This window comes from Artemia franciscana, chromosome 9 (genome assembly GCF_032884065.1).
Source record: "Artemia franciscana chromosome 9, ASM3288406v1, whole genome shotgun sequence".
NCBI lineage: Eukaryota > Metazoa > Arthropoda > Branchiopoda > Anostraca > Artemiidae > Artemia > Artemia franciscana.
This window is the reverse complement of record NC_088871.1, coordinates 8055899-8069591: the sequence shown is the minus strand read 5'-3', so window position 1 is coordinate 8069591 and position 13693 is coordinate 8055899. Positions and strand designations below refer to the sequence as shown.

General features: G+C 33.5%; 1 protein-coding gene across 5 annotated transcripts in view; it reads right to left on the bottom strand.

Annotated features, from left to right (window-relative positions):
* Positions 1–232: 232 nt before the first annotated feature.
* The window catches only part of LOC136030952 (zwei Ig domain protein zig-8-like), a 278116-nt gene continuing 264655 nt past the window's right edge, over positions 233–13693 (bottom strand). For 2 of the 5 annotated variants that reach the window (XM_065710090.1, XM_065710091.1), the window contains one exon: positions 234–616. In XM_065710090.1, coding sequence (XP_065566162.1) covers positions 513–616 — 104 coding nt within the window. In that variant the 3' untranslated portion in view covers positions 234–512. Of the gene's footprint in view, positions 617–13693 lie in introns of all 5 variants that reach the window. The other 3 variants (XM_065710092.1, XM_065710089.1, XM_065710093.1) reach the window with 3 other exon arrangements.

Sequence of the window (13693 nt, the reverse complement as noted above, 5' to 3'; positions counted from 1 at the left end):
TTTGATGTAGCTATTGGTATCAAAATTCCGTTTTTTAGAGTTTCGATTACTATTGAGCCGGGTGGCTCCATATTACAGTAAGGATCATTTCAAACAGTTAGTCACTACGAACTGCTTGAATATAATGAATAAAATGAATATAATGAATAACATAATGAATACAAATGAATAAACTATCATATACCAAAGAAGCTTTTCTGAATTCAGAACTAATAACTAAATGCATTATGTCATAAAAAAAAGCTTGTAATAGTAAACAATATATTCATGAGCAATAATACACAAATCATGAATTATAAAACACTTGTTAGATATACAAAAAAGGGATCAACCTTTTGAAAATTTCTTTCTTTAAAACAAAATAAATAAAACAACTTTTCCAATTGATAGATGTAATTAAAAACCAAATAAGAATGTCTCTGCAACAAAAGGGATTCCCAAAAAGGAAACCAATATTCACAAAAGGGAGAAGGAAAAATGGAATGAAACTGTAATCTCTTTCATCAAGTCTTTTACCGTTCAGTTAACAATAATATTAAAGATATAACAGCCACTTGAAAAAGAACTATGTCACTGTAGCTGGTCGTTCCACTTTGCATCGCTGCCGGCTTTTCGCCTGAAAAGAAAAAAAGATCAGAGGATGTGGATAAAGAAGAGAAAAAAAGGAGAAAGGAATAATTAAATAGAAGCTAAACGTATCTCAAGTTACGCTGTCTGAACCTGGCATGTTGGTTAGCTTTTCTCATTCATCTCACTCTATTTAAACAATATTTAAACAAATGTATTAAATATCAAAACAAAATGTATCAAAATTGTATCAAATGTATTAAATATCTATTTAATCTATTTAAACAAATGGGTTAAATAAAAAAAATTCTTGAAGTAGCAATGGACATCAAAAGAAAATATTGTTGGCCCCCTTGAATCACATTTTGCATATTTATTTTGCAGATTTCTTATTCAAGGTTTATGAAAAAAACTTTATCGACTTGTCCAATCCATTTCCCGTATGTTGTGGTTACAAGGTTATTTTTTTGAAGACATTTTTAGTATTTTTCACTGTCATTTAACGTTCAAGTTTTGTAAGGCGATATCTTTCGAGTTACTGTAATTAATTTGGGAAGGGGAAGAAGTAATAGCATGAAAAATAATAGTAATCTTCTTAATTACTTAAGAATTACTTTCTTAATTAATTAATTCGAATTAATTTGGGAATTAATTAACTGTAATTAATTTGGGAAGGAGGAGAAGTAAAACTACGAAAAGTAATAATAATCATCTTAATTAATTAAGAATTAATTTCTTAATTAATTAATTGGAATTAATTTGAAAATTAATTAACTGTAATGAATTTGGTAAGGGGGAGAAGTAAAACCATGAAAAATAATAATCTTCTTGATATTTTTTTTAAAGAAAGGTTTGGGTGAGTCCTTTGACCAGAAGAAGAAGAAGAGAGAAACATATTATCTCCAATTAACTTGGCATGGAATTAAAAAACAATCACTTGAAATCACAGGTAAGTACATGAATAGTATCAGAAACGGAACCCAGTCACACTGGGATGGAGCAGGGGTATTTTCTAACTAGTCAGACTATGAACTAATTCCTTCGTATTTTAAGCCACATACATAATCTCATCCCCAGTGGTGGTTCTGGCCTCTCTTGCCCCCAGGACGGAATCTTGATTAGTACCTCTTCCTCCTGTCTCCCAAAGTCTTAAAAAAATTTCATTTATTAGTAAAATTTTTCATCTATTTAAATCTGACTTTTCTTTATTTTCTATGGGAAAAAATATGAGAAAAACGAAAATTTTGGATTCAATTTGCTTATACGTGCTGCCAACCGCGCTCTCTACTTTATTTGAATAAAAACATAATTTCAAAAATTAAAAAATGCTTATAACTGTTAGGCCATTTGTTTGAATTTTGTGCATCTAAAATTTCTGTTTCCGGGGCAAGTGCCCCCCCCCCTAAAACTGCCTCCGCTCATTTCAGCGAAGCTTTACATGTCTGACGCTTCATTTACCTGCCTTGTAGGGGAAGGGGGGAAGAAAGAAGATAGGGTAGAGGTAAACAAAGCCTTGGGTGCAGGTTGGCCTGCTAAATATGATCTACAAAATAAATCACAATAAGAAATTAGACACGAAAATTGACCAGTCCTTTGGTGTTAAAATACCCCCTCTAATCCAGTTAAACTGATTATTTAATAAAAACTATCTAGATGGTGTTTATGCTCATAATTGCTTAAAGTTAAGAACTTTCATATTCTGTTGAAGCCTGATTTTGAAGAGCTCAAAATTTTTGCAATTTATGTAATACTGTAGTTGCAGTTTGACCATCATTAGAATCACGATTTGACTCACAGGAATGGAAAAATTTTCCACATATAAACTCCTGTCTCTATCTTCTGTTTAATCAGCATTTCTTAGATATCGTCTCAGATACAAGTTGAAAACTCTAGGATATAATCTTTGTAGATTTCTAATAGCTACAGGAAATATTGAACCTAATTTCCATTGCGTAATGTGCTCAAGGAGTATTAAGAGCTTTTGGCTCAAAAACGCCAAAAAATCTGTTTATGAAAAGGCAAATCATTAAAAGCCAAGTCATCTTTTAATCTTTCAATCCTTGGTTAAGATATTATACTATTATACATGCAATATATATATATATATATATATATATATATATATATATATATATATATATATATATATATATATATATCAATTACTGGTATGAATGCTCTATTATCTAAAATCAACACAATTTTATGTGCTGATTTATTTATTTGTTGAAAATCAACACAATTAAATTACAATACAATTTTATAATTTCAACTCTAGGCTATTGATCTGAGTGCTCTATTATCTAAAATCAATTTCAATTTTGAAAAAATTGTAAAAAAAAAAATCCTTAAGGATGCAGAATTTACTGCTCTAATTAAACTCTCTTCTAAAGATTTTTGACTATAGAATCACCCTTCTCCAAAGTGACGGATTTGTTTGAAAAAAAAAAGTAAAATCGAATCCAACTTTTAATTTAGTTGATTACTCCTGGGAAATCTTTGCTACAATAGTGCTCTTTTCCAAGAGCTCACTTTATGCAACAAATAAGAAAATGGAAATCCTATTGGATCAAAAAGAATAAAAAAATGGAGAATTAAGGCTTCTTTCTAGAAAAAAAGACAAAAAAAAATACTATATTGCGATTAGCGATGAAAGGTAAGGATATTGAGGGATATAGAAAGATGACTCGGGAATGAAGTAAATGTATTTCTATTGAAAAATGTTTGAAGTAAAATTACACCTGTTTGAATAAAAGGAAATCTCAGCAGAAAATAGAATGTGGAATATGATTCATCAAGCTAGACACTCGGTTATAAGTTTTAGGATTTATTACTATTTTAAAAGTGTCCCCATTAATCACAGGTAATTAAGACTATTTAAGGCTATAGCCCTATATAAGGGCTAAAAAAGAATACCAGGAGAGACAACTATTTCCTACATTAGAAAAATAGAGTGCAATAATACAGCAGAAGACTGATGCAGCGTTATCTCTAGCGGTGTATTTAAGGAATTTTCAGCATTTTTTTTGTTGTTTTTATAATGGGTTTCTCAAAATCTTGATCTGATGCCAATATGTACCCATGGACATGATGGGTGTCAAATATAGCCCTCAAAACTGACATTATACTTATTTTTATTTGCGAAAAAAACCTTTTGTCTAAAAGTTTTTGGTTTGGAAAGTTGTTGGATTTGAATAGTTCGTGGGTCAAATAACTTGAGGCTAGAATCGTTCGGAATTTATTGTTTCGTGTGTCAAAGTGTTTGAGTTTGCACTATAGTGATACTGTGGGTTGAGTTGCGTGAAGTTTCTGATATTTGAGGGTGAATCGTTTGGGGTTTGAGCTTTGTGGGATTCAGTTGTGTGGGTTTAAATGTAAGGTCAATTTAAGTGGGTGAAAAATAAATAAATAAAAAAATTCCACTGGGTGGAATAGTCTGTGATTTTTCCAAGTGAAAGAACCAATAAAACATAAGAGAGTTGCGTTGAACTCTGATGACGTGAATTGGTAGGCGAATCTTGTATCTTATGGATTAGGCTAATTTACCTGAAGCCTTGACATACAAACTGCCTTTTTTAAATCCTTCACATGCACCTATAGACTGTATTTTTGCCCAAACTTAAGATGTATTCCCAGTTTTCACTTCTCATTATAATTAGAGATTCACCTATGACTCTGTTTTGATAGAAAAAAGAGAATTAGCTTTTAGGTATTGTCCTAATTATTAACAGAGCTTTTATTAGAAAAGCAGGTATTCTTAGAATGACTTTTTAAGACTCATATTCTCTTTCTACCGTCAACTAGCTTTTGATCTAGTAAATCAAGTAAATTTTTTTGATCTAAGTCCAAGCTTAAGTTCTCACGGTTGCAATGCCTGTTTCATATACCTTGTTTGATATCACTTTTAGGGCTGTTTCGTTCTTTTATATAGATTAAATACAAAGAAAAGTTTTTAACTGAAAGTAAGCAGGAACAATAAAACTTAAAACGCATAAAAATTATTCTGTATATGAAAAGGGCTATCCCCTCCTCAACGTCCACCCTTTACGACAATTTTTTTTTTATTACTTTAAGTAGTAGGGTTGTGACAAAAAGTTAAACTATAGCGTCAAGAGTGAGGCGTTGAGGAGGGGACAGCCCTTTCATATAACGCTTCGAAAATCATGCTTTTCCTTTCATAGCAGCAACAGTAAAGATTATTGGATTTGGTTTTAGTGATTACTGACTGCTCTTTTTAGAGTTTTATCGTAACTGCGATAGCAAATGAGTCTTACAAATCTGACAGTCTTACACAGTTATAACCAACAGTAATACATACAAACAATTGTTATTTAATATTGGTTACTGACATTCGGAAGTCTTTAACTAGAAGTAAATAAAAAACAAGTTTTTTCAACTGAAAGTAAGGAGCAACATTAAAACTTAAAACGAACAGAAATTATTACGCATATGGTGGGGCTTACCCCTTCGTCAATACCTCGCTCTTTACGCTAAAGCTCAAATTTTGTCTCCATTCCTTAAGAATGACTCTTGAATCCCAAAAGCCGTTTCATCAGAATAAAAATCTATTTTAAAAGTAATAAAAAAAACTTTTACGTTAAAATCGAGCTGTTGACGAGGGGGAATTCCCTTCGTATACGTAATAATTTCTTTCGTTTTAAGTTTTAATGCTGCTCCTTAGTTTCAGTTGAAGAAAAAAACTTGTACTTTTTTAAATTCAATTTCTGTTCGTTTTTTTAAATGATGCTGGGAAATCCGTTTTCCCCTCCATGGAAAATTATTTTCCCCCCATGAAAAACAATTCCATTTAAAGATCCTTCCGTGTAACCCCCCCCCCAATCACTATAAAAAATACCTCTAAAAACTTTGTGTTTTTCCCAATAACCAATACTATATGTAAACAATGGGCAAGGTTTTAGCTTGTAGCCATTTCCTTAGGGACTGTGGGGGATTAAGTAATCCTCAAAGACATGGTTATTAGTTTTTTGAATATACTGAAAATAAATTCTGTCTCAAAATTTTTATCGGGTGACTTTGGGGGGATAATGAGTGTAGAAGCCCTCTAACACTCTAACACTCTAACTCTAACACTAAATGCCCTCTAACATTTTGTTAACTTAAAAAGGGCACTAGAACTTTTGATTTCCGATAAAAAAGAAGCCTTCTCTCGATCCTCTACGATCAATGGTTTGATAGAATAACCCCTGGAAAAAAAAACAAACACGCATCCGTGATTTTTCTTCTGACAAAAAATACAAAATTCCATATTTTTGTATATAGGAGCTTGAAACCTTTAAAGTTGGGCTCTTCAGTATGCTAAATTTGATGGTGCAATTTTCATTAAGGTCACTTGATATTTTCCCCCTTTTTCCAAAAATTTGGCAAATTTTCTGAGGCTAGTAACTTTTGACGAGTACCAATAAATTCAATGAATTGTACATATTTTGAAACAGCATGAAAATTCAATTTATATATTGCTCTATATATTTTTGATGTATATATTGCTATTAAGACTGTTTCTTAGAGTTTAGGTTACTATTGAGCCGTATCGCTCCTTACTTACAGTTCATTCCCACAAATTGTTTGAAACATAGTTGTTCGTATTTAATATACTTTTATCATTTAGATCTTAAAACACCAAGGACAATTAAAATGAAATTTGATTGTTAAATTTGGTGAAGCTGGAACTTACACAATGATATATATCCTAAGAAAACTGAGAAAAATTGGGAGTTTATTCTATTGACAAACACCTTTATATGGAGTTAGACAATTTTAGTAGTAGCAAATGCAAAAAAAAAAGTGGGCGAAAAATACAAAAAAAGCTAAAAACCTACAACAAACCGCTTAAGAACGTGCGGCTTCCGACGAAAGCGTAGTTGTCGTTTAGGAATCAACACAATTTTTACGAACGCAAAGCATTTTTCGCTTTAACTAATTAATTCTGCTTATTTATTTTGACCTTTTAGCATCTTAACATCGACGGAAATATTGTAGTGCCTTAACTACTTTGTAATTTGATTCAAACAACAACAAAAATCATAAAAAAGGCGGTTTTTAAGTATGAAGTGACTTAAGATGGTTCCAAGGGGAGTAAAATTGCTTTTAGTTTGGTGTCTCTATAACTAATACTTAAAAAGAATGATTAAAATCAAAATTAATGGTTAAATTCAATACTTGCTTAAACTAGGGATTGAATTAGTTTCAAACTTAGTTAGAGAGTAAAATTCAGAAAATAAATGTAGTAGGCTCTCGATTATATATGTTTTACGCTAATTTCTCCAATTCTATTTTTTTTTAATCTAAAATTACACGTGGCCTTATCTCTATCAGCACCAGATCCATTAGAGCAATTAATACTTTATTTTCCTCTTTGCCACAGCATAGGGAGACCCACAGTTGCATTAGAGAAATCTTTAAACTACTTGCAACAGTAGCCCATCCGAAGAAGGCTTAATTTTTTTTTGTTGAAAGAATCTGCATTTTAAGGTTTAGATGGACCAGAGTTACGTTTAGCCACCAGTGAGTCCGAACGTAAGATGGACCAGAGTTACGTTTAGATAACTTCAAAGACCACACTGCCTTTCCATGACGAAAGTAAAACAGTTCAAAATAAAAAAAAGTTTCATCTCTATTTTGAACTGTCTTACTTTCGTTATGTTTAGCCACCAGTGAGTCCACCGTGAGTACTGTTGTGAGCTCCAGCATAGTTTTACCATCAGAGGCTTTCAGGTATATTCACACGAACGTAGCCTCACACCATTGGCCGTTCGACAAAGTGAAAAACCAAACGTCCAAACCTGGGCTGAGCAAACTGACGGAACAACCTTTAATGCAGTTCAGTAGTAAATAAAAAAAAAACTAGTTTTTTTAACTGAAAGTGAGGAGCGACATTAAAACTTAAAACGAACAGAAATTACTCGGTATATGAAATGGGTTGTCCCCTCCGCAATCCCTCGCTCTTTACGCTAAAGTTTTTAATTGTCTTAAAAAGTAGAATTGGGGCAAAGAGTCAAACTTTAGCGTAAAGAGTGAGGGATTGCGAAGGAGATAACCCATTTCATATACGGAGTAATTTCTGTTCGTTTTAAGTTTTAATGTCGCTCCTTGCCTTCAGTTAAAAAAAACTAGTTTTTTTTTTATTTAATTTCAGAATGTTTTTGAATTAATGTATGTTTGATTTTGGCTCTCCGTACATAAATTATTAAAATGAAATTTGCATATTAATTCTTTTTTTTTGGCTAAATGGCATTCTCTTAGTTTTGATCAGAAGATTTTGAAAAATAAAGGGTGGGGAAGGAGGCCTAGATGCCCTCCAGTTTTTCGGTTACTTAAAAAGGCAACTAGAACTTTTAATTTTTAACAAACGTTTTTAGTAGTAAAAAATGTACGTAACTTAAGAATTAACTTACGTACCAAACTTTTATATCCTTATATTTTTAATTATATATATGAGGGGGGTTTGTCCCCTCGTTAATACCTCGCTCTTCACGCTAAATCTTAAGTTTTGTCCCAATTCTTTAAGAATGACCCCTGAATCAGAAAGGCCGTAGAATAAATAGTTGAAATTATTAAAAATATCTTAGCATACAGAGCGAAGTATTTATCTCCTCCTAAATACCTCTCTCGTTATGTTAAAGTATTTTTAGAACCCCTTATATGCGTATAACTTTCAATTGCTACTCCTTACTTTCAATTGAAAAAGCTTTTTCATGTTTATATTTTCATTGTTTTTTTAATAGTAATGCTAGAAAATCCTGCGCCCTTTTCATTGAATTTCTCTTCCCCTATGACATATTCCTCCAAGGAAAGATCCTCCCACATAGCCCCCTCCCCTCAACCCCACACCCAAGCCAAAAAAATCCCCCTGAAAACGTCGGTACACTTCCGAATAACAATTACTGTATGTATTACTGTATTGTATGTAATGTATGTAATTACTGTATGTACAATGGGGGGTTGGGGCCCAACCATCCTGTGCTTTAGTACACCCTTCCTGCTTTAATGCAGTTGGGTTGGGATGGAGGGTATTTTGAAGCTCATGTTAACATTTTAATTATAAGTAAGCTCTTCAAATAGTTGACTATGAGTACAAACAAATGTGCTTTCCAAATGCATGGAAAGCATCCAAATACAGGTATTATAATTCCTAATTATGATCAGGCAGTAGGAAACTCGCCCTGATGCTTTTTTAGATCTATAATCGAGATAACAGCTTGCTAATCCTTGGACCCAAGGATATCTAAAGTTAGAATAGTACTTTGGCATTACGATACCCTAGGTGAATCAACAAATAAAACAGAAGGCATGACAATATCTCTTGCTTGTTTGACGTGGCTGTCAGGACCCTTTACCAAAATAAATGGTTGATTCTAGTGCCTTGAAATTTTTTGCTCTTGAAGGAGAGAGGGAAGTGGAACAAGAGGGAGGAGGAGTTCAAGAAAGATTTATCCCTCTGTTTATACCCTTAACGCAACATTTTTAACAAGTAATGATGCAGCGGTGTCTTGTATACACTGGGATACTATCATTAATAATTACAACTATCTATTAATTTTCATGAGCACAAAAATTAGCAATCAATAGGCCCGATTTAAAATAATTAAACATTTCTTTCGTACAAAAGCTAGTAAGCTCCTGACCGACCTTTAATCCGAAGGACATGATCCAAGTACCGGATAGCAAGTTCAACGGAATTAAAATATGTCCCATCAGAGTTAGAACTAATTTTTAACACTTGCAAAACTTTTCTATTTGGATCGCCTGGTTTTTTCTTTTACGAGCAGCTAATCAAAAAGATTTTCCATCTCAACCTGCACATCCTAAGGGATTCTCCGAAATGATTGCCGCTAAAAGCATTGATGTTGGAGTTCTTTTATCTGCGGTATTTTCCTGAAAGCCAAGCCCTATTGCCAAAAAAAAATTTCAAGAATGTCAATGAGAAAATGTAACGACGAAGTCAATGTTGATTTCGTAACAAAGGTAAGGTAAGGTAAAGGATACGGCATTAGACTTTACAGTCCCTACCGGCGGTGCTGATCTGCGTTTCATGGCCCTTCAGCCAGGAAGTGCAATGGTTCGTAACAAAGACTATGAAAGAATTGTTGTCTTGTTTTATCTTGTTGGTACCCCCTGATGAGCCCTATTTGATAACAAACGGGAGTGTATTTTTATTTCTTTTGCTCTTTCGCACAGTTTTTTATTGTCGGTTTTTGCATAATACAACAGGGGTTTTAAATTACTTTTGGTGGTTTTACTCAGCAATTACAATTTTACTTGGATTGTTGTGTTTATGATTTGGCGTTATTTTTTTTAGGTTTCAAATCAATATGACTTTCTTTCAAGTGACATTTTGGTAAAATTACGTGTTTTCTTAATCGAAGTTTTTCACTTTTGCAGCTAAAATTATAGGCCTATACCTCAAAATTTAGAAGATCTTGTTTTATTTTTATTTTTTTTCGATCACAGCAATTATCTTGTTGAAAATGGTTAAGGGCCATAAATGCTTCTGGGACATATCCACTTCATATATGCTAGATAGCACGCGACCCAGTAATCTAAAAAAAAACAACTTTTGTTACAAATTGATTTCCTTTTCCTTTATTTTTTTTTAATCAGTTGTTTTAATATTTGTGGATTTAAAAGAAATGAATCGTTGATAAAAAAAAAAAAAAATAAAAAAAAAAAAAATAAAAATAAATAAAAGGTAACCGGATTTTGTCAAATACAATTACGCACTCGATAAACTTGATCAGTATTTTGAGAACTTTTTAAAATTAAAAAAAAGGAATTTTCCAAAATATTCATTTGTTTCCAGCAAAGCAAAAAGAGAGCACAAATTATAAGGAGGTGGGATTGACATTTTTGTTTTGGAAGCAACTCTTTAGTTTTACCACGTTTTTTAGAGGGGGAGGGGTGAAAGATGGTTTTAGCTTGCCCTTAAACCAGAAAGAAAAGTATGAGAGCTGAATTTGGGTGTTAATATCTCTTCTTTCTCTATTTTTCTGCTTTTGAGTGAAAAGATCAGTTTAAGTAGACCAGATAGCAGTTTAAAATTTAAGTCTAATTCAAATATAAACTGCTAAAGGTTTGTGACAATTTTCTCACCTTATTCCCGAAACGTATACTTAAAATGTTAAAAAGAAAGTTGGAATAAAAAGGAGCATTTTCCTACGGCATTTCCCTACGGGTAGGAAGGTAATGTCATCGATTTTCCCATTCCATTCCCGTTTGTGATTTCTATTAACTTCGCTATTTTCTTTTCAGCGTGTGAGCCTGAGTAATGGTATTAAAAAATAAAAAATGGTAAATATCCCTTAAAAAATTCAATAGTTCAGTCATCGTAGAAGGCTCCTTTGCTCTTTTCTTGAAAGTGATGTTAGAAAGCTAGCCTACACCAAAAAATCACTTTTAAACTAAAAGAGACACGATTTTTTGGGGGCAGGGATTTTACAGTTGTAAAAGTTTTCGTGGAAGAATTTTTAGTGGGGGGGAATTTTCATGGAGTTGGGAGGTAGATTTCCAGGCGTTACCTGAAAAACGATCAGTAATTAGATAAAAAACAAGATTTCTAACTGAAAGTAGGAAGAAACTGCTTCCTACTTCCGTAGCCCGACTTCACCTACTTTCGCTCTTTTACATCTAAAGAGACGTAAAGGAGATGCTAAACTGTGATCTAATTCCTGAATCGCCGTAAAAACAGTCTGGTGGAAAAAATGGGACCTTGGGTGCTTTGTAGAATTCAAACTAGTCCTTCTAAACTTTTTGGCAAAAAGAAAGCCACGTTGCAACTTTTTGAAAGAGATCAAATAAGGATTTTCAACTTGTATGATTCGAAATCCAAAGTAGCCAAGGTTTCCCCCACTAACTGCCCCACTCCTCTTGCTGCCAACTTTTCAGCCGGAAGGTTGGACTATTGCACCTTGTTTGAGGTGGAATCATACAAAAAAAAATTGTTTCTATGTCTAGAGGATTATAGTGGGTCTGTCGTCTCTTGATGATTTTACTAAATCCTCTCCCCACCCACCACACTAACAAATTTTACGTCAACCTTTCATTAAAAAGTTAGGCCTGCTCCACCTTATTTTAAACAAAGTAATAAAAGGGCTTTCAATTAGTAATATTAGGAAGCACTTCGGGGGCCAGTGGCCCTTCCAACAAAATGACTTCGACGGAGGCAGGATGCGGGCTTCTAGCCCTTCATTATGGCACAAATATGGCCCATGGCCCCGTCAATATCTCTCCCTCTCGCACCACCAGAAATCTAACAAAAAAATAAGCATGTTTTACTCTATATGAAGCAGAATCATATAGGAATTTTTGATCTTCATGATTGTAGACACACAGTGGGACCTCGGCCTATCCAAGACCACGTCCAATCGCAAAATTTTCGCAAACATTATTGCACTGATCTGCTTGAATTTATGAGGCAAGTAGTTTGGGCCCACAGGACATGGGAGGGATGATTTTCAGAGGCTTCTATGACCTCCAGTCCACTTGAAGCGTACGAGTATATACCTTTTCCCCAATTGCCCTCATTATAGAGCACTCGTTTTCAAAATATTGGGGGACCAATTCAACCCTTAGCAAGGAGAGAAGGCTAGGGAGAGGTAGCCATTTCCTATAAATCAAAATTTCTGTTCTTCTGATTTTAATAAGGCAAAAAATTTAATAAAGTGAAATTTCTACACATTTGAAATTCAATCTTTTAGTTTCATAGCAATTAACAAAAATAGACACAGAACGAACAGAAATCTCCATTAACATTATTGATATTAGCGTCTCCTTAAAAACCTCTCAAGTCTGAGGTGCAATTGCCGGTTTAATGAATACAAAGTACACGTTAAGCGATTCCTTTTTGTGTATTATATAAAAAAAAACATAGGATACTTAAAAAGCTCCAGTGATGATCCAATGATGATACTTTGGTACCAATACCTAAACTATCAAACATGATAAGATGTGAAATTTGGCAACCTACACCACCGATTGCACCAACACAAATAGGGACAGCTAAAGCAACGGCCATTGTTAAATTGTCTGAAGTAATCACAGTTCAAAAACATGTCTAAAATGAAGAGCAAAGACGCGGGCGGATAGAAGATGTGCTTATAGGACAATTAGAGCATGCTAAAAATGAAAATGAAGAGCATGGACAGACGCGGTTAGAAGACATACGACACGGAGCTAATTAAAAATGGAAACGAAGAACAAAGACATAAACGGTTAGAAGAAAAGCAACTGTGTGTCAAAAGTAAAAACGAAGAGCATAGACTTAAAAGACATGCGATACAGAGTATGTGAATAAGTCAAAAATGAAAATGATGAGCAAAGACACACGCGGTTAGAAGACATGCGACACCGAACATGTGAGCGAGTCAATGAGAATCAACCAGGACAGTGATAATCAAAACGTGTCAAAATTGAAAATAATAGAGATGATGATTGGGTTTGGGATTTTGCCATGGATAAGGTCATCAATGCCTGCCATACCTTTGAAAATCAAAAATATGGACTAGATAGATCATTGAAAGAAAAAGAAGTGTTTGTCCCACCACCTGAATAATTAAAAGAAATAAAAGTTCGGCGAAATGTGTTTCATAATGAAAAAATACAAGCCAAGGCAAAAGACGATGTTTTTGTCCCATAACCTGAACGATTAAAAAAAAAACAAGGTGGTCGTCAATGCCTTCCATTCGTTTGAAAAAGAAATGGACCAGATAAATAGTTGGACGAAAAAGAAGTTTTTGTACCTCCATTTGAGCAATTAAAAGAAACAACAGTTCTGCGATATGTCTTTCATAATGACAAAAGACAAGCCAAGGCGAAAGTTAAAGGTCCAATAAAAAAAATCTAATTTCACAAATGCACCACTTCTAATTTAAGGTCTATTTGGATATCATCAAACAGTTCGTGGTAACGAACTGTAGTAAGGAGCGACCCGGCTCAGTAGTAACCGAAACTCTAAAAAATGGAATTTTGATACCAATAGTTACATCAAAACAATCGCATTTTAATGCTGATTTTAAATATATAAGTTTGATCAAGTTCAGTCTTATACATCAAAAGTTACGAGCCTGAGAAAATTTGCCTTATTTTAGAAATTGGGGGAAACCCGCTAAGAGTC